General features: G+C 36.2%; 3 protein-coding genes across 6 annotated transcripts; 1 reads left to right on the forward strand and 2 right to left on the reverse strand.

Moving 5' to 3' along the window:
• Positions 1–94: 94 nt before the first annotated feature.
• On the reverse strand, positions 95–1386 carry LOC106439643 (36.4 kDa proline-rich protein-like). The gene has a single exon (XM_013881134.3). It carries the CDS (start codon positions 1181–1183, stop codon positions 350–352), a length of 834 nt encoding a protein of 277 aa, XP_013736588.1. The 5' UTR covers positions 1184–1386; the 3' UTR covers positions 95–349.
• Positions 1387–11349: 9963 nt separating this feature from the next.
• On the forward strand, positions 11350–12027 carry LOC106442347. Its single transcript, XM_013884046.1, has one exon. The coding sequence runs from the start codon at positions 11350–11352 to the stop codon at positions 12025–12027; it is 678 nt and encodes a 225-aa protein (XP_013739500.1).
• A 4072-nt stretch (positions 12028–16099) lies between these two features.
• LOC106439641 (protein IQ-DOMAIN 5) lies at positions 16100–18753 on the reverse strand. Of its 4 annotated transcripts, none has more exons than XM_022716574.2 (7): positions 18483–18753; positions 18073–18179; positions 17763–17975; positions 17430–17657; positions 17229–17342; positions 16720–17155; positions 16100–16558 (listed from the first exon to the last, which is right to left on the reverse strand). In XM_022716574.2, the coding sequence occupies exons 2-7, from the start codon at positions 18145–18147 to the stop codon at positions 16437–16439; spliced, it is 1188 nt and encodes a 395-aa protein (XP_022572295.1). In that variant the 5' UTR covers positions 18148–18179; positions 18483–18753; the 3' UTR covers positions 16100–16436. The 4 variants fall into 4 exon arrangements, with proteins under 4 accessions (XP_022572295.1, XP_013736587.1, XP_013736586.1 ...); XM_013881133.3 differs by having other exon boundaries at positions 18073–18171; positions 18483–18752; XM_013881132.3 differs by having other exon boundaries at positions 17763–17981; positions 18483–18749.
• Between the last annotated feature and the right edge of the window lie 2174 nt (positions 18754–20927).

The raw sequence follows: 20927 nt of genomic DNA on the forward strand, positions 1-20927 counted from the left end.
TTGCATCACTGCAATGTGCATGGCTAGTTTGTATCCCATTTGCGTTTACACATTTCTTTAACGTATGCACATAAAACAAAATAAGCATACTGCGTACACAGATACACACTTGTTTAATATTTAGAAAAGGATACCGTTTTACAGTTTTTCTTCTTATTAAAAGTACAACATGAAAACACAAACAAACCTTTGACGTCCAAAAAAAAAAGAAATACAAATAAACCCTTTTTATTGTATCAAATGAAACAAGTGATTAAACCTGCCACACACGCACATTAACCTCTCATCAAAAGAGATCATCAATCCAACACATTCTACAAAAACGAAAGCTTCGGAGACTCTTCATCAATCAAGCTGGACATTTGAAGCCAGGTGGTGGAGTCTTTCCACAGGCGACAAGAACCTCAAGAGCAATTGGGATGATAAGGTCGATGTTGAGAAGTTTGGCTTTAATGGTGGTACATAAGCAAACGGCTGCGTCTAGGTCAACTAAACCTCCCAAAACCGGACAACACTTTTCTTTAGCGTGCGTTTTACCAAGCCCGATGTGAATCAAACCTCCAAGAACGTCCACACACGCGCCTAGCTTCAACGTGTCGATTGGGCAAGTCTCTGGCTTAGGTGGAGTTGGTGTTGGCGGTGTTACGACCGGTGGGCTTGGTGTTGGTGGCGTAACAACAGGTGGCGGTGGGCACGGTGATGGCGGTGGCGGTGGGCACGGTGATGGCGGCGTTACGACGGGTGAAGGCGTATGAGTGGGTGGTTTAGGGGTGGACGGAGGTGGTTTAACAGTGGGCGGTTTCGTGGGTGGTTTCGGGGTAGACGGAGGAGGTTTAACGGTGGGCGGTTTCGTGGGTGGTTTCGGGGTGGACGGAGGTGGTTTAACGGTGGGCGGTTTCGTGGGTGGTTTCGGGGTGGGATGAGGTTTGGTAGGGGGTTTCGGATGTGGGTGTGGTTTGACAGTGGGCGGTTTGGTAGGGGGTTTAGGGTGTGGGTGTGGTTTGACGGTGGGTGGTTTGGGAGGTTTTACTGCCGGTGGTTTAGGCGGTTTGCTAGGATGTTTAGGCGGTTTGTGGGGGTGAGGTGATGGTTTAGGAGGGCTACAGTCGCAAGCGAAGGAGACGGCAAGAAAGCCAAGGAAGAGGAGGATAAGAAAAGAGAGGTTTTGTGTACGAGACCCCATTTTTCTAGAGTGAGGGTGTGGTTTACCCAAAGGAGTGAGTAAGAAAGATATATGAGTGTATCATTTTATAGAAAGATATTAAAATATATTTGCTATATATAATTTTCAAATATGCATTCTGTGACCAGATTATTGAAACTGAGTTTCGGTTTTTGTTTTTGTTTTGAAATCTAGATTTTGTAGCATGTGTTAAGTCACTTAGTTACAACTTACAAGTTGTCATTTCCTGAGTTGTAAAAAAATAGGACAACATTCGTTATATATATATACTTCCATAGAACTATTGTGGATCAACCTATGTGAAGAGGATACAAAAAAATAAGCTTTAAAGATTTTAGTAAGTTCAAAAAAAATTTGTATTTTTCTTATTGATCAAAACACTGCCAAAAGCAAATACACTGCATTTGGTGCGAAGAACTCAAACACTACTCCTCGCAAGGTTTCTGCCAAATCATTTGCTCTATCCTTCTCCCTCTGAGTTTTTTTAATCTAGGGAGATATATATACCTTGTTATTCATAGTCTACTTAGAACAAGGAAGCAGATATATATTAGATTTCTAATATACAACCTCTGAGTAACTCGGATTCGGCCACCTCCTCGAATCATAGGATGACTCTATCCACTCTTCAATGTACATAATATTATTTGATCATCCATGTTTTTTTGCACTCGGTAATTTCTAGCTATATATTAAAACTGGAAATTGTTTTGAGTAAATTCGATTATGAATAGTTGGTAAACGTACGTTTAAAGGATGGTTTTATGCTTCTGCCATGGTTGTTAAAATAAAGGAATAAAAGAGTGCAATTTTAACCAAAAAAAAGAGAGAGAGAGAGAGAGAGAATGCAATTTCAGTTCTACGAGACCTTCATCTGAATCCAAAATATATTATGATAAAAAAGAAGCAAATATTACAACCGTGCGACAAACGCTCTCAACTCTTCTTGCTACAAACGCCGTGCGCCTTCGTGTTGCTCCGGTCCGGCAAGCGTGCTGGTGCCGGAGGCCCTTTCTCCTCTCCTCTTTGCTCTTCTCCCTTGTCTCTTCCATGGTTTCCTTGCTCAGATCTGTGAGTAGGTCAAAGGTGGTCATCGGCGTTCCGGTCTAGATCTTGGTGCACGGAGGCCAGATCCGGTGGTTATCTTACTTGCTTGGAGTGATGGCGAAGTCTGGGAGCGGTGAGGTGGTGAAGAGTCGGCTTTTAGGGTTTGTGACGGCGGAGCGAGTTTTTCAGATCTACGGACTGCCGCTCTTCTCCTCCGTCTGAGTTTGCGGCAATGTGTCGGAGGTCTCTCTTCTCCTGTTGTTCAGAGTTGCGGTCGTGGTGGCTGTCTCTGTTTCTCCAGCAAGTTGGGTCGGTTTTTGCGGTTTGTTCTTAGCCTCTGTCCTTGGCGTCTTGGAGAGGTTCTTCTTCCGCTTCCGGCCAGGAAAGTCACTATTGGTCTCATCCTTCCAATGGTGGCGCCACCAGAGAGTGGTAGGTTTCGCGTGTCTCCTCCTTCTCATCCGGTTTCAAGCGTGTGGACTGTGGGCTGGTGCTGTCTCTTGACGTCGTCTATGGCGTTGTTGACAATCCCTTTCATGTCGACGCTTTCCTTGCTCTGCTCTGGCACTGTTCTTGCTCGTGCTTGGATCCCAATCTCTCTCTGATTTGTTCTCTCGGAGGCCTTCGCGTGATTCAGGTCGCTTGAGAAGCTGTGGAACCGAGTCCCGGTTCTCGGTCTCGGCGTTTGGCAAGTTCTCTTCGTCGCTTGCGGTGGTCAGCAGGTTCCGGAGAAACTTGAAGGCTTCAGACGTTACGCCATGATTTCGCAGTGCTGCGGTTTGTTTCTTGACTAGCTGCAGTAGTTATGGCTTTTTCTACAGCTTATAGGTTTTGATTTGAGCTCTTTGCAAGGACGCCTATATCTCGGCCCGTCTTGTCCTTGTTTGTGTCGAGTCGGGGTGCTCGTACACGTTAAGATCGGTGCTTTGAATGTTCAAGGATTTCGCTGGGTTCGTGTCTTAGAGCGTCGTCGGTTTTCGCTGGGTTCGTGCTGAGGATAAGTGTCGTCAGTCTCTGCTGGGTTCGTGCTGAGAGTATGCTTCGGTCTTGCTCAAAGCGTCGTCGGGAGACTAGGGTTCGTACTTTGAAGCGTCGTCGGAAAACTAGGGTTCGTGTTCTATGGCGTCGTCGGATTTCCTAGCCGTATTCACGGTTGTAGATCATGTTTTTAGCATTAAGACTTGTAGTTTTAATCCTAATGGTTGTCCTTTAAGATTTTTTCACTTTTTTTGGATCTTAAAGAACTTGTATCCTTTCATTTTCATTAATGAACATTTACAGTTTAGCAAAAAAAAAAAATATATTATGATAAAAAAAGAAAATTCATGCCACCAAAAATATTTTTCTTAAAGAAAATATGATCATTGGCCAAAAATCATGAAATTTGTGGTTGTAAAAGTAAGAGACATTTCATAACATTCACTTAAAATCCTTTGTTTTAATTACTTGGACATGATCATAATGGTTTAGCCAATATAAAACGTACAAACCATGAAAATGTTTGACGAAACGACCACCGGAGATAGAATTGTCAACATGCATTGAAAAACATAAACTGTCGCAAAGGTAGGCACCATTTTTTTTTTTAATTGAAAAGGTAGGCACCATTATCGTGTACGTCTTATATGTTTTCTATTTCTTTCTTTTGTTCTCGTTTCCAAAAGGCTATTGTCACCAAGCTTTTCCATTACATATTTTCCGTAAAATGATCGATATTTTCATATATGGATAAAACTTAGCTTTTCCAAATATGCCTTCTCTTTTTATAATCCTGTCTAATAGTGTCTTGCACCCTGGTTTGTTAAATCGGAGATCCAGTTGGTCAAATATCTAAAATCAACGCGTAAATCAGGGAAATGTCCCGATATTGCCAAGCTCTATTACTCTAGCATAATAGCATTTTAGAGAATGCCCAGTCTATCAGCGTTTAACAGTCACTAGATTAAAACATTTGTTATGTTATTGTATAGATTTTCTTTTCTAGAAAAACTTTGGGCAGACATATTTTGTAGTTACTAGTGAAAACAATGGGAGTAACCAGAGGATTTTGTAGTGTAATGGCCAGTGGGCAGACAATTTATGAAGGGATTTTGTCAGCATTACTTGACTTAAGACACACCTCCCATCTTGTATAGTGACAAGATATAATCAAAGACATCCTTCTCACTCTTCTTTTTTTCTAATTCCTTCCGTTTTAGGTCCACTTTTCGAGAAGCATATTAGGCAAGTTCAGAACTTCTCTTGGGTTTTGGTTTATGTTTTTACCTATTCAAAAAGGAGGAAAAGAATCAGTTTTGGTTTAGCATACCAAACCTACGATATAAAGTATTCAAATGTTCAGTATTCATATAAAGTATATAAGTCGATATATCTTGAGCCAAGGTCCGAGTTATTGGGATTTCGTAGGTAGATGACAGGTTGAAAAGTATTCGTTTATATTGATGAAATCACTCCCCCACCTCCATAACGTGTTTCGGACGTTCAGTCATTTACATTTTCATATAGCCAATCTAGGCTTTGGATCATATATTCCATATGATTTGTTCAAAGCTTTTTCTTTAGTTTGTTTTTGTCTCCCGCGTTAGAAAGATACGAGCTTGTGCGCCTTTTATCAGATCTTTAAGTGATTGAATAACGTCCGTGATTGATGATTCTCTTTAGAATTTTTCCATTAAATATTAATTATACTAGTGATGATTCAGAATATGATTTCATTGTGGGTCAACATATACTAATTAAAGCTAAATCTAGTATCTGATTGGTAAAATTGAAACGATAATTTGGTTAACACACACGTTCACTGCGTTTAAAATAACAAAACTGTAAATTTACTTTCTTCAGAACACGATTTATAGTTATTTTTCTGCCAGATTCTTTCACATGGTGTAGAAAGCTTATTTATTAGTATTGTTGGGGATTTTTGTTATTCAAATTTCTATTTGTCCTGAATAAATTTATTATTGAACAGTTTTCACCATACTATGATACTATTCGCAGATTTACTAAGAAAAGGTAGAGTGAAAGTTGTACAAAATCCCATTGTGTTTGAGGAGTAAAGGTTTTCTCTACCACTTTTTCTCTGAACAACTTTTCTTTGCCATATTCACTTTCGCATCTCTATTGACAATATCGCAAAAACATTGTGGTTTATTTTCTAATTCAGTTTATCAAGAACTGTTTAAAATAATTTTAGTTATAATTTATAAACCTACTTTGTATTATAAATTATGAAATTAAAAACTTTTAGATTTATTCACGGTGAATAAAACAAAATAAAGTTTAGACGCCACTACAAGGTGGCGGGTAGGATTTGGCGGGTAGCAAAAACATTGTAAACCCGTGAAGTCTGTCACTTTTAGGATTTATTTTTCTTTAAAAACCAAAAATGGGAAATGGATAATGTGACGTGCTGAATGCATCTCATGCATGCATGTGACTCCACCATAATTTAAGAAAAAACAAACTTAAAAACATGTGGTCTGACTCTCTGAGTACTCATGTCCTAGTCGTGATAATTTGTTTTGCAGAAGCTTTTTTTTTTTTGCAATTAAAAAGTGGAGAAGAAGAAATCGAACCCGGTTTTGCGGAAGCTTGATCATTTCTTTACTGATAGAGTGATAATAGTTAGAGAAAATTGGCCCATGTACCCTTAAATGATCCCTTAATTTGAGCTTTGCGCCTGAAATGACAGTATTAGTTTTATTCTGAAATTAACCTTACTTCGTCGTTGACGGCTTTAGATGAAGTTGTGTCAGTATACTCTGTGCATGTCGAAAATATGTATCAGATGGAAAATTCTTTTCTAGTTCTCTTTCTTCTCGTAATCTCTTTCTTTTCAAAGGTCTTTTTTTTTCTTTTCACTTCTCTATATTAAATGTGTGTTTTGCAATGTCTTTCTTCTCTCCTTCTCTATTTTCTTCGTAGATTCTTTATTTTTGTTTCGTTTTTTAAATCTATAGATCTTTATAATTTAAAAAAAAAAAAGAAAGAAATTCATCTCAAATTTGTTTTGCACTACTTTTTCATATTATGTTCTTCATCTAGACTTTTTTGATTCCTTTTATTTTATTTTCTATGTTTGATTTTTCTCATTAATATATTTTATCTCTAATGAACTCTCTTTCCAGGGTTGGGAAGTTGCTGAAGATCGAAGATGAATCCAGAGTGATGGCTAGCAATTTCGTGATGTTTGTTGATATATATAACATTTATGTTAGCAACCATTTTACTTGTTACCCAATATTATTTATGTTTATTAGTGTATAGAAAACAAAAGATACATAGTTGGTTAAATAATATATGGCTTGTTAGGCGTTAAATTTTTCTTGGTATTTTATTTATTAGCTAATACATTATTTGTTAGTTGATACATATTTTCGTAGTAGATACAATTTTTTATTATATATGTTATTGATTCTTTTAACACACTAGACATAATCATGATCATCTAACAATGGTTTGTTAGCTGATATATGATTTTTTTTTCTGATTAAATAAATTTATTGATCAAAGTGGAAAAGGGATTTACATAAGATGATCTATTGTTCTACTCTATAAAGAATAAAACAATGATATGTTCTAATATGTGTAGACAGTAAACCATCTCAAAAGTAGTCCGCTCAGCATATGGTTTCCCCTATACTTCAAAGATGAGATGTGCTTCTTGACAATATTCCCAATAGCCTTAGTAGTTGTATCCACAGGTGCACACACCTCCGTGCCGTCTTGAGTTCCTCTCCTTCCACAGCATATAAATGGCTGTTTGGAAAACTAAGCGGAGGAATATAGTATCGATTCTGCTCCTGTTCTGGTGTAACATGGAGGTGACTATATTTTCCCAGTCCGGTGTTATCGCTGGACAAAGTAATTTCTTTGCTACATTCATCCAAACTGTAAAGGTATAAGGGCAAGCGAAAAACAAATGATCTCTGCTTTCATTCTTGTGGGTCTCCACAGTAGACACATCATTGCTCCATTCCCCATTCTTTTATTCTAGTGTCTGTTGATAATCTGTCTTTGAAAGCTAACCATACCATGAAGGATTGTCGGGGTATGGCCTGAGGGAACCACACAATACAATGCCAAGGAAGCTTTGTCTTTTTAACTCTCAGGTAGTTCCAAGTCTTGGTAGCTGAGAAATATGGTTTCAAATCATCCTGGTCATGTCTCCATAGAGCTATATCTGGCTCTGCAGTAGCTACCGGCTGTGAAATATCTGCAAGCTGATATATGATTTTCGGAATAGACAGTTTTGTTTTTGGTTTGTTAGATGATCATGATTATGTCTAGTGTGATAAATAGTTTGTTATAGGATACATGATTTATTACCCGTCACATATTTTGTTAGCTGATGAATAGTTGATACATGGTTTGTTTCATGGTTCACAATTTATTAAATGATACATACATACATACCAACTAACACATATGTTATCAAGAACGGGTTCTTCTTAAATTTTTGATACACCACCGCATGAATTATAGTTGAAGAGAAAGACCACAACACAGAATTTCTATTAATATGATTGGAAATTGAAAACACATTATGATTTGAAACATAAAGGGATAAGAACAATGTTCACTGGAAGGGATAAAATCCCCGCAACCTGTCATATCGATCGGAGTGTTTAATGTTAAATCCTCCAGTGAGTTTAATGTCATATAGGAGTGTTTAATGTTAAATTTTTAATACAAACATAAGAACATCATTAGTGGTATGATACCCATTTAGAGTATCTAATTTATATAATATTAATATTAAAACTATTAAATTTTAAACAAAATAAAAGTCCAACCAATGAGACAACAACAAATATTACCGGAGTCTATATCAAAATGTGTGGAACGTTTCTCTATAAAGGTACGTTATCTTTCTATTGTTTTGATATTTTTATTTCAAGAAACCTATTCAGAAACTAGCACGCAAGTTTCCTAAGAACAGTTTTTAAAAAATGATGTACTGAATATCTATTTATTAAAATAAAAATAAAAGGGAATAGAGAACTAGAAAAGTTCTTAATTGAGAAATTTTGAGAACTTCATAACAACCTTACTGTCCAAATGTCAAATATTGGTTAGATTTTTAATATCAAAATTAAATTTAACTAAGAAATTAAGTTCTATTTAAAATTTATACTTTTTTGCCGTAAAAAAATCCATGTGGATTCTTACCAATGGTGTTGCTCTAATAAGACTATCCACATCAAAAATATTTCAATTAGAATATGTCACCAAAATAATAATTTTTTTTTTAAGAGATTCATGCTGAAAGTCGTCATTTGAGAATTCTGGACATGAGTCTATCAAAACATTTGTAAAAAGAAATCATTAAAATATTGTATTTTGTTGAGAGATTCAAATAATAATGTCCTAGCGAAACATACTTATGCATGAGTATGATTTCTCAACTTTGTTTGCTCTTTGGTTAGCTAAAACTACAAAGAAATATTTGATAAAATATCAGTATCTGTGATTGGATAAGAACGGATATCTAAATTAATATTAGTATTTATGATTTGTTAGGAAAGGATTTTGGATTAAATATTACTATTGATTTCGACACGTCTACTAATAATTCCCATCGTTTAGCACCTCAAGACGTAGAAGAAGACAGTAACATACAGTGAATATTATAGTGGCACAAATATATCAGAACTCAACTGTATTGTGAGACGATTGAAGGTACAAAGAAAAATTTATTATGTCTTACTTTTTCCACTTATCTTCTACTACATTTTGCCTGGATTTGAAACTTTATTATGCTATCTTTAGCTAATTCATGCAATAATAGATTTCCTTGGGATGAACTGGCACAATTTTTTTTTGAACACAAAGATGAACTGGCACACATATTAAACATTTGTCGGTTATTTCTTAAGTACATTCCAGAACAAAAACATACTAATGTATGTTGATATGTATTACCATTTACAAGAATAACATTGACAAAAGAATAAAGAGTAGATGTTCATACATTTTCAGTGTCACATGAAAACACAGTTAAGTAAGTTTGGGTTGGCTCAAAATAGTCAAAGCAAGTTAAGCGATCATTTAGGCCGAATACTATAGATTATAGACACATTCTCTCTCTCTCTTTTTTTTTTGCTAAAATTCTCTCTCTTTTTTCTAATGGTTTTTCCTTTAAAGTAATGCAATCGGGAATTTTTTTGCTTGTTACTGTTCAAAACCAATATAAGAGCTATAAACCCAATCTTTATGAAAAAAATATCATGAAACTAATAAAGAAAATTGACCTTCCAATATATAATTACGGATTTCAATTTCATGCATGCATGCATGTCCCTGCACCATTCGTTTCTTTGTTTTCTCTCACGACCCAATAATTTGAAAACCAAGTAAATTAAAAGAAATATTGGTGGTCGTCTGAGTACTTGAGTATTATTCGCAAGGACGTGTTGTTGGTCCATAACCAGCAGAAAAGACCAAGAAAACGATATTGGTTTTGATGTTGAATACACGTCGGTCCGTCGACAGCAGAAAAGAGAATAAAATCCAGACGCCATATGAATTTGTTTATGTCGGTAACTCAATAGCAGAAAATAGGATTATATATATTGAATCAAAAAGCGATCATCGTTTTGATATTTTAATTTACGCATGTACCTGCACTAAAAATATTGAAATAAAAATAATAATTTTAATTTTGATTTTTTGAGGAAAATATCACAAATAAAATACTTTCATACGTATCTTAACATTAAAATAGTGATATATTTTAATATATATATATATATATATATATATATTTATCTACTTTCTTAAAAAACATTCATTAGAAATACTCTTAAAACATATTAAAAAAAAACATTTTTATTGATTGCAGATTTTTTTGTAAAACAGAGGTTGACTAACGAAATGGTTGGTTTTCAAGTTTATCAATTGAAATGAAATCACAGTTAACTCTGGATTTAGCTAACTTTTAAATTAACAAATCATTTGAAGGAACTCCACATGTCCTATTTCTTAAATATGCTTTTAGCATAATCTCTAAATTTCCTGGAGCTTCAAGAGTCTCAGAATACCGCCCTATTTCCTGTTTAAATACTATATATAAGGTCATCTCGAAGTTCCTAGTTTCAAGACTCAAACCTATTCTACCGCACTTGATTCTCCCGTGTCAAACTGCAATCGTTAAGGATAACCTGCTTATTGAAAACACAGTACTTACTAGTGAATTGATCCATGGATACCATAAGAACAAGGGATAAAAAAAAATTACCATAAAGGTGGACATAGCCAAAACTTTCGACACATTATCATGGGAATTTCTCCCTTGAAGGTCTCCACATCCCTCCTAAGTTCATTTTATGGCTCAAGGCCTGCATATGCACGACAAGCTTTATGATTGGCTACAATGGTACAGTCTCAGGTTATTTTAAACGCAAAAGAGGCTTAAGGCAAGGTGACCCACTGTCCTCTTACTTATTTGTGATCGTTATGAACTGTCTATCCTTTATGCTAAACAATGCAGCGGCTCATGGGAACATTTAGCATTCCAAATATTGTAAGATGAAACTAACACATCTATCATTTGCCGACGACATACTGATTTTCATAGATGGGTCTTTGGAGTCGGTCCAAAATGTGCTTCAATTCCTCCATGAATTTGAGCAACGGTCTGGCTTGGCGGTCAGCTACCAAAAAACAAGTTTTTATGCATCAGGTATGTCTCCTCAAGAAATTGAAACGATACAGGCATCTACTGGAATGTCTTGTGGGACTCTACATGTCTGCTATCTTGGAGTATCGCTCAATTCAAAAAAATTGAACCTTGCCAATTGTGAGCCTCTCATTCACCAGATCAAGTCAAGACTCTTCTCTTGGTCAGTGAAGTCACTCTTCTCAGGCAGGCTCCTCCTCATTAAAACTGTGTGATTGCGGGAATCACAACATTTTGGTGTTCAGCCTTCATCCTGCCAAAAACGTGTGTTTGGCGTATCAAATCTATGTGCAGTGTGATCTTATGGAAGGGAGAAATTGATGGCCACAACTCTGCAAGAATGGCTTGGGAGACAGCATAACTTACAAAAGATCAGGGAGGCTTGGGGATTAGGGACCTCCAAACTTAGAATAAGGCTTGCTGCTTAAAGCTAATATGGATGTTGTTCTTTTATGATGGGTTTGTGTGGGTCGCTTGGTTCAAGAAGGTCATTATAAAAGGGTCCATTCACAACTACTGGACAACTAAACCAAGCAGCTCCTACTCATGGCTAGCCAACAAACTCCTCAATCTAAAAAATGAAATCTTCCCACTCATCAAATTGCGGCTGGAGAATGGTGTCTCTGCTAAATTTTGGTTTGATAACTGGACTCCCTTTGGAAGCCTTTCGACTTTCCTCAGTAACTCCTCATCAAAATCAGGTATTCATGAAAAAGCTTATGTAGCCTCACAATGTAGGAATGGAATTTGGCTGCTTCCACCTGCAAGAACAGAAGAACAAGTTCAATTACAGACATACTTCACTACCGTCACTCTCACTCAGGCTCAGTACTGCTATGAATGGGAGCTGGAAGGTAAACCTACTCAGACTTATAGCATCCGAGATGTTTACACTTACTTGAGAGGAGAAATCAATTATGTGATTTGGTCTTCCTATGAGATCCGAAGACACAACTTCCTTGTTTGGTTGGTAATCCAAAACCGAGGTCCAACTAAAGAGAAAATACTCGGATGGAGCTTTCAGGTTTCGCTTTCAGTTTTGATCTTTGGTCCTTGGCTGCTTCACGGTGTAGGATCACCCCCACTAGAGATTGGAACGATACAGTCTCTTAGATGATTGGACTACCAAGAAGCAAATCGAGGCGCCATCAAACTCTCCTAACTCTCCTAGCTTGGAAAATAACAATATACTGGACATGGAATGAAAGGAATTCTCGTCTTCACTCCAATGTATATTGATCGGTCAATACTATCTTTGCAATATTTGATCGTCAACTGAGAAACAAGATTATGAGCTTCAGAGCATCTAATCCGGTTATCTCCGCAGCAATGTTGCAAGCATGGTTCTCAGTGGGTTAGACTTCTCTCCGTCGACGGATTCATCATCTCCCACCTCTCAACCATCGTGCTTTCCGTCACAAGAAAACTGATTGTCTTTTCTAATCTGGATACGTGGACTCTTTTTCTGTGTATTTAATGGGTCATGGGTCATTAAGATTCATTTATTATGAGTTTTAAGTCTGGGTTTGAGCTTCGGTAACTAAAGCCAAAAGCTTGTAAACAATTTTTTTTTTCATTTAATGAAAGCCTAAGTTACAGAAAAAGAAACACATTCATGTATTTCAATACATAACAAATGTACTGTATTCCTTGACAAAAGAACAAAAGTAGAGTAATTATTTGCTATTATTACATATTAAGCAAAAAATGTTTTGAGGATTTGGATTTGGGTTTGTCACATGGATACCCAGTTAACAGCCTGGGCCGATTCAAAGAACTCAAAGTAAACCTGAGCCAATTATATTAGACTTCACGGCCCATTATATAAGCTTCTTCTGGTCTAGTGGATGGTCTCAATTCTCAAAATATTCGAGGAAATGAGAAAATGTATAGCATCCAGCCTTGGAATGAGCAATATTGCTGTATAACAGAGATGTCAGGGAGAGTAGACCGCGTTTGTGGAGCCTACGAGTTTCTTAAAAGACTTGGTGAAGAAGGCAGGTGAATGTAACCGAATTTACACCTGACAATTTCATGTAAACTCCGTTACAAAAAAAAAAATTCATGTAAACTTTTGTAAGATATAATCATATAAACGTAATAATGTTACTTGCTTTGAATTAATAAAAAGTTATTACAAACAACAAGCCATTGGCCAAACTATAACCATAACCTTATGAATATCAAAAATAAATTTTATAATGTATTTATTAGTGAGGTTGAACTTTATAGTAGGGTTTTTATTTTGGTTTGTATATGATGATCATATTAGATATTACAACTACCATATGCATGGAGATTGAAAATTGCATGAACAACCTAAAAAAAAAACTTACTAGTCATTAAACTCAACCACTAGTCGTCCACCACTAAATAAACTCATAAGAAATATATTTATACATACAGTTGTATCTTTTTTATAAAACTACAGAAATGCTAGGTGAAAGAATACTAGAAAGTTTGTTCCAGCCTATCATTTCATGTGTGTTTACAACCCTATATAATGTGAAGAGACATAATTTAATCATAATTAACATTAAAAGTTATAAAACATGATTGAGAGTCTTGAGCTGTTTTGTTAATTGTAATTGGAATTAAGCTCAATATGCATATTGAGGTTAATGGGACTCGTAATGTTTCTAGATTCATCCCCTCTTCCTAACCCATTTCTCACTCGGTTTTATCATTTCTTCAATGTTTGGCTTTTGTATTATATTGGCCAGACTCGATATCAACGTCGATCAACGTCAAAGACCCGTCTCAGGCAAAATCGCAATTATAGTTATAACTGTAATTAACATCAGAGCTAAGGAATTGAAAAGAATATAGATAAACGATAATGATCTTTAATCTAGGCATGTTAGTAGCCTATACTACCTTCACCAAAAAATCTTCCTAGGCAAGTTTGATTTCAACATCATCCCCATATAATTGTCAAAAGACTATTCTGGTCTTTCAGAAAATTCTATTAAATATATTTCACTAATCCAAATTTTAGCAATAAAAAATGATTAAAGAAAAAAAAAAAGCCAAATTAATTTTGTGGAAGGAAAAAGGCCAATCACAGTTTATTTTCGACTACAACTCATATATGTTAGATAATATCAAACCATTATGCCATAAAAAGAAGAAAAATATAAAGTTATAACTTATATTTATAATTTAAATTGAAATTGTGGATTGAAAATTTAGAATTCTTTTTTTTTAAAGGAAAATTTAGAATTCTCACAACCTTTATTGAGCTAATTTGGTAAAATTGCATTCACATTAAGTTCGTGTTTGAGAAAATGTCTACAATCCAATAAGAATACAAAAGTTAGTGTAAGCTAATTTGGTAAGCTAATTATGGATTGAAAATATAGAATTCTCACAACCTTTATTGAGCTAATTTAGTAAAATTGCATTCACATTAAGTTCGAGTTTGAGAAAATGTCTACAATCCAATAAGAATACAGAAGTTAGTGTAAGCTAATTTGGTAAGCTAATTATGGATTGAAAATTTAGAATTCTCACAACCTTTATTGAGCTAATTTAGTAAAATTGCATTCACATGAAGTTCGAGTTTGAGAAAATGTCTACAATCCAATAAGAATACAAAAGTTAGTGTAAGCTATTTGCCTCGTGCATCCTCCATTCATATGCACGTTTTAAAAAAGAAATTATGAAGTTACAACTGATATTCATATTTTCAAATCTATCGAACTAATGGTAAAGCAGCCAAAAGCTACTTTCATACTAATTTCATGTTTGAATGTCTACACTCCAATAAGAATACAAAATTGAACCTAGGCTATTTGCCTCATATTTTTTGCATTTTATGCACGTTATGTGTATAGTGTATTATTTCTATGACTAATATTTGAGAAATATATTTTTTCACATGCAATTGATTTGAACTTCACGTGAGGATATTTCAATTAATCGCTAAGGTATGTGATATAAATATTAGTGCTTAAGAACATTTATTTTAATTTAGCTACGTCTAATAGAAATATGGGCTCCATAATTTTTGTCCGATAATTTATTTTGGTAGAAAATATACACATTTATTTGGGAAACACTATTTTATTTTTCTTATTGCCAATTTGGAAATTTGAATGCAAGCAAGTTCAGTCACTGAATATATATTCGCATCTCTAGGACCATGATAACGCTACAACCTTATGCTTAAAACAAAGATGATAAAAGGCTTAAGTATGAAAATGAAAGAAAAAAACTTAAACAACAAAGGTGTACGATTTTGATTATTTGACAGAGAAAGTCAGACCTAACATTTCTGCTTTTAAGCGATAATATATTTTTAAAACGAATCCGATCATTTTCTCATGGTAGCTTCGAAGAAGACGTATTACTACTAGTCCCCTCCTTAGACGACGGATCGAGCCGAACCTCCTCCTCCTCCACCATCCGCCGGAGGAACTTGTTGGGAAGATCCGGCGGATGGATCCGACCCGAAAGCTATAGCGGATGGAGATACCGTGTACTGCTGAACCACGGCGCGGTAATTGGCTAGATCGGTGGTGATTACTATCGCTGGTGTATTACGTGAGGCTCCTGATCTTTTACGGCCTGTTTCTTGACTCGGACGTGAGTTCATTTTGTTGTGTGTCTGTGAGAGTTTGTAAGAAAGAAAAGTGCATTTGCCTTCGTTACTTATTTGTTTATTTATAGGTTTTATTTTGATTCGACTTAGCCAGACGAAGACTATTCTAAATCAATCGTGACTGTTAGTTGAGTTTTACCAACAAACTATAAGAATTAAGTTTGGTAATTGGTAATTGCCTACTTTCCCAACAAGTTTACGAAATTGATCCATTTCACTCTATGTATTCTTCTATTAAAGTATTACGTATAATAAGTCCTTCACTTTACATAAAACGTTACAAAGCTGACGACATATTTTCCTGAAAGTTCTTCTAACCAAAACTAGTGTGAATCCTGATCCTGACGTGTGATACAAACTACATCATCGATCGTTCTCTTTTTATTAATCAAAAACAGCCAATGACCAAGCTTGGTGATAATCAAGCCCTAATTAGAAAATCACACACGATATTAAAGGAAAACTAATATTGGGATCACAAGTGTGAAACAATACAACAACAACAACAACAACAAAAGTATATACCTTCTTTCACTTATCTCTTCACTTGTTGGCATTTTCTTCCATGCACTCTTATTCATCACACTTTTTAAATAAAAAATTATACAAAAAATAACGTACTATATATACAATCACATTGGGAGGGCCATGAGCAGCATGGTCCGTTATTTCAACAAAAGAATTGTTTCACAAAATTATACCCCACATGCCTTACTTGAATAATAAACTACTTACCACCAATCCATATAAGGAATCCACAGAGAATCATGGACAAAAAGGATGGCTAACATAAATAACAGACAACAATGAACACCAGACAATGTACCAAAGCAACTCTCTCTAGTCTGAAACCCATTCTGTTCTCCCATGATTGTGTCTCAGAAGCTGTGTATGTACAGAAACGATGGGAGAGGGATTTGGGGCTATGCAAGAAGCCTTTGTTTTATTGGGTCTGAGTTGCGTCTTCTCTGGTTTTGCGCAGATGCTTGCGTGAGTTTTCCTGCTCCGATGATGGCTTTACCTGACCGTGATCCTAAGGATTTTCCTGTTCAAGAATTAATATTCAAAGTTTAGACTTAAAAAGACAATAGATCAAAGATCAAATGTGTTGCTTCTTAGATGAATGTGACTTGTTCCATGTCTATTCAAAGACTATTATCTTAATCATTATAAGAAGTTTCCTAGGCCTAGAGAAAGAGATCTGACCACTGTTTGGTAGAGATAACCGTTCCTTTGGATTGCTGTGAGATCTTGGACCAGCACCATGTCTTCTTGAGTTAACTTCAACAGCAAGGTCGTCTTTAACAAGCTTTGACCTAGCCTTGGATACCACTGGAATGCTTCCAGGTGAAGAAGAATCATTATCAGACAGAGATGGCCTTGTTGCCTTGCCACTCGAAACACCGGATACAAGAGTTGAAGTGTTTGGCATCCTGCTTGCACTTTTCATCTGTGTTTTATGCACACTCTCAGACTGCTCCATATTGTTTAAGTTTACATCTTCTCTGAGGTTACTACTGTCAAGAAACCGATTCTCCCATGGACGAACAGCCATCCATCTCTCCAGCCAGTTCCATCCCCAGTTGTTTTTGTCAGGTTGAAATCCACTGTGCGCAGACAGCTGCCTAGTTCCTGCTTGCCACTACAATACACCAAATTCAAATGTAAGAGAAAGAATGATCCTTAACTAGGATAGAGGTTGTTGTGAGTAAAACCTGGTGAGTCAAAGCATAAGCCATAGCCCTCTCACGCTTAGCTGCAGCTTCCTGCCTCTTTATCAGCTTTGCTTGGATTTGCTCAACAGATCCAATGCTATCACACCAACCTTCCTGATAAGACAATGTCAACACAACAAGAACTCTCTCAACAAAAGTAACATAAAATTTGTATTTAGACAAGTGATCATCAGTCATCACCTCTATTTCTCGAACCCGGGATTCATCTGTTACTTGCTGTTGTAGCGTCTGCTGACCCGTTTCAGTTTCCAAGGAGAGACGAACACGTCTTGCACGTACACGAGCCTGGACTCTTACCAACGCTTGCATGCACCGAAGCGTCACAGCTGCTTGTTTTCTCACAACGTGTCCTCTAACAAGGGCTTGTAGTCTCACCAATCCCTTCAACGCTCTTAAAGCCCTTCTCGCCTACAAAAAATTGTATCTCCAATTTTTCTCAGTCCAATCAAGGCCATAAAGAATAGACAATCACAGCACAACAAATAAGAGGACTTAACAAGGAGAAATTGATACCAGAAAGGCTCGAAAAGCAGTTTGGATGCGCGTTGCAGCCAGATGTTCCTTCCTTTGTTCTTCATAAGCTGCACCATATGACTGTAATGAAGTTGAAGTAGAGACTCCAGCATCTATCACACTATGCACATTTGAATCATCAAGTCCATCTTGGAACTTGTCAGCATCAAAATCAACTGAATGCTTCCTCCCAAACCGGCTCTTGGTAGCAATCTTCACCTTCATCAGTTGAACAAACATTTAATGAAAACACAAAAAGAAAATGAAAGTTGTAACCAATAATTGATAAAGAGATTCTCTAGTCATTTACATTATCATCCTTCTTTGAAGACTTTGACTTGGTGAAACCAACCAATGCTTTAATCCATCTCCCTGAAGCACCCATTGCACATCAATGATAACAACAAACCTGCAAAACTGTAGCTGAATTATACAAAAAGAAACGAACTTTCTATTTTGGGTCAAAGCAAAAAAACAAGGAAACTCAATTGGGTAGCTAAATGCTTCAGACACTGTTTTTTCGTTTGACCAAAACTTTTCGGACAATGTTTTTTTTTTGTTTGACCAAAACTCTTCAGACAATGTTTGGGATCCCAGAGGAACACTAAATCAAACAGCTGTCTAAAGCAAAAGAATAAGAAAATTTTGCAATAAAACTTTCAAATTAAGAAACAGAGAGAGAGAGACACTCGAGAGAGTAAGCAAAGTTAGAAACTTTACCGGCGGGGAAGGAAAGATCAGCAGCCGATGAGATCCCCGAGGAGGGTGTGAAAGTGAGTGATCTTCAGTCTCACTGACCGTCTTTCTTGCCTACTTTCTCTCTATCTCTCTAGATTTGGGTGAAGGATTATTTATTACAGATAGGAATTGACTTGCTGAAATTTGATTTTTTTTTATCGTTTCGTTTCCCTCTCCTTGGATACGAATGAGTGAATGATTGGATAGATTGCACGCCGTCAGGGTGCTAAATTTACGCCGTGTAACCCGAACATGCTGAGTTTGACAGCGTGACAGCGTTTTGTTTAGCTGTAAAACTGCGCGCTGTTTAGATTCTGTTATCCTTTTTTTTTTTTTGTGGACTTATATAGACTCTCTGAACCAAACTGGGAGATCTTGATTCATGTGAACTACAATCATGAGATTCTGTTATCTCATTTTGCAAAATAATGAACCAATAAATTATTTATTTAGTTTAAAAGTATTGTTGAACCAAAGGTTCTACTAAATGTTGAATGAGTTAATTGGAGACCAAAACATGTTAGAAATCTCGTTTATTAGAAATAAATTGAATCCGATTACACAAGTGAGAGAAGGTTTAAGTATGTAATAAGTTCACACCATTGAGTCGAGACAATACGATGTCTACTAAGAGAATCAAACTCGGGTGTTTTTTTTTTTTACAAATCAAACTCGGGTGTTTATCTTTCCAAATTCTCTCTAGACACTTTTTTAAAAATATGAAATACAAATAAAAAAGAATTAAAAACATCTATTTTCGCCAATAATTCTCCCAAAACAAAACTCAAAACAAGAAAAAAGGATGCATAAACTCAAACAAAAGACACAAAATATTACTTTTTCCGTTTCAAAATAGATGTGATTTTAGAAAGTTTTTAATATTTTAAAATAGATGATGTTTTCATATATCAATGCATTTTTCACTTTATCAAAAACTGTGTAACTAATGATATGTCTATTTTGTGATTGGTTGATTAACTTTTAATTTATATTTTAATGATATTTTTAAGATAAAAAAACAAATTTCTTAATAGTTGTGCACAATCTTAAAATTTTATGTATTTTGAAATAGAGGGAGTACAAAACTAGATGGAACCTAGCTATTGTTTTCCAGTAAATAAACATATATATTTTCTCTACATTAATGAAAGAAAATAACAGAAAGGTATACATAACGGGTTGCATAAAACCAAAAACAAAGTTATATGTAATGGATCACTGTTTGACGCTGACGATGAGTTCGTCCGCGTCTATGATCATTGACGCCGAACAACCAATGCGATTTGTGGGAAAGCAATGGTCAATCCAATCACGACACCAGGTGCGAAACCTATGGCTGCTGCAATCCAGCTCAAGACTTGTTCCTCTTCTTCCTCCTCTAGCGGCGGGTCATCATGCCCAACCACTCCACACTCGTCGAGAGGAGCACCACAAAACCCCGAGACTCTCTGCGTTTGAAACTGTGTGCTTTGCGGAATCATCCCTACGAGCTTGTTGTGTGAAACTCTCACGGTAGATAGGCTTGTGAGGCCCGCGAGACTATGAGGAATTTGTCCTGAGAGCTTGTTAAGAGTGTAAGGATCCTGGTGTAACTCATCTCTACTCCTTTATTCGTCAAAACCATTTTGAGTCTTGATAATAAGTGTTGTCTCCAATGTACTTCAGTTTTGAATGATTTTTCTCCGAGTGCATAGCGCTCCAGTACATGAAGAAATCAGACGGTAAGGCTCCCGTGAATGCATTATGCGATTCGCAGCTGAGGAAACCAAGTAGCAGCCTTTGGTTGGTATTGTAACGACCCGTGAAACTCATTAGAGTGGAGGACGAGTACTTGTAGCTTTGGCAAGCTCTTTAACCAGAAGGGAAAAGTATCGTTGATTCTGTTGTGCTCCATGTTTAAAACTTCTAAAGAAGAGCAATCAGAGAGAGATCTTGGGAGTTTATGAACCAATTGGTTGCGACCAACATTGAGTGACCTTAGATTGCTGCCGTTGAGAAATATGTCTGGTAGTTTTCCACCGAGGTGATTACTGCCAAGGCTTAACACTGAAAGAGACCTCTTGATGAGAGTATTGAGGCACTCAGGAACAGATCCGTTCAAGTTGTTGTTTGATAAGTTGATAGGTACAAGCATACTTATGAGAGGAGAAGACTGAAGAAGAGTGAAGAGATGAGAGGAGTCGCGGAGCTGAACGAAGAAGCTTGAAGAATAATAAAGGATGAAATAAAGACACGTGTGTGTTAAGTAGAGAGACTATAAATACTAGCTGAGAGTTTGTTAGACGGTTATCGAGAGTTTACAATTGTGAATCTTAGCATATGAGCTGAGAGCTACTCAGGTGATAGAGTAGTTGAGGATTCAGGTGATAGAATCCTCCATTGTTGTAATTCTCGAGTTGCTTCATCAATAAAGAGTGTATTTTCAGT

This window comes from Brassica napus, chromosome A3 (assembly GCF_020379485.1).
Source record: "Brassica napus cultivar Da-Ae chromosome A3, Da-Ae, whole genome shotgun sequence".
NCBI classification, from domain to species: domain Eukaryota; kingdom Viridiplantae; phylum Streptophyta; class Magnoliopsida; order Brassicales; family Brassicaceae; genus Brassica; species Brassica napus.

Excerpts from the sequence above, each read along its gene's own strand:
- LOC106439643 (XM_013881134.3), bottom strand. The coding sequence starts at position 1,183 with ATGGGGTCTCGTACACAAAACCTCTCTTTTCTTATCCTCCTCTTCCTT.
- LOC106442347 (XM_013884046.1), top strand. The coding sequence starts at position 11,350 with ATGTTGTTCTTTTATGATGGGTTTGTGTGGGTCGCTTGGTTCAAGAAG.
- LOC106439641 (XM_013881132.3), bottom strand. The coding sequence starts at position 18,147 with ATGGGTGCTTCAGGGAGATGGATTAAAGCATTGGTTGGTTTCACCAAG. Across the intron at positions 17,156-17,228 it reads CTTATGCTTTGACTCACCAG|TGGCAAGCAGGAACTAGGCA; the intron begins GTTTTACTCACA and ends GGTGTATTGTAG. Across the intron at positions 16,559-16,719 it reads GTTATCTCTACCAAACAGTG|GAAAATCCTTAGGATCACGG; the intron begins GTCAGATCTCTT and ends ATTCTTGAACAG.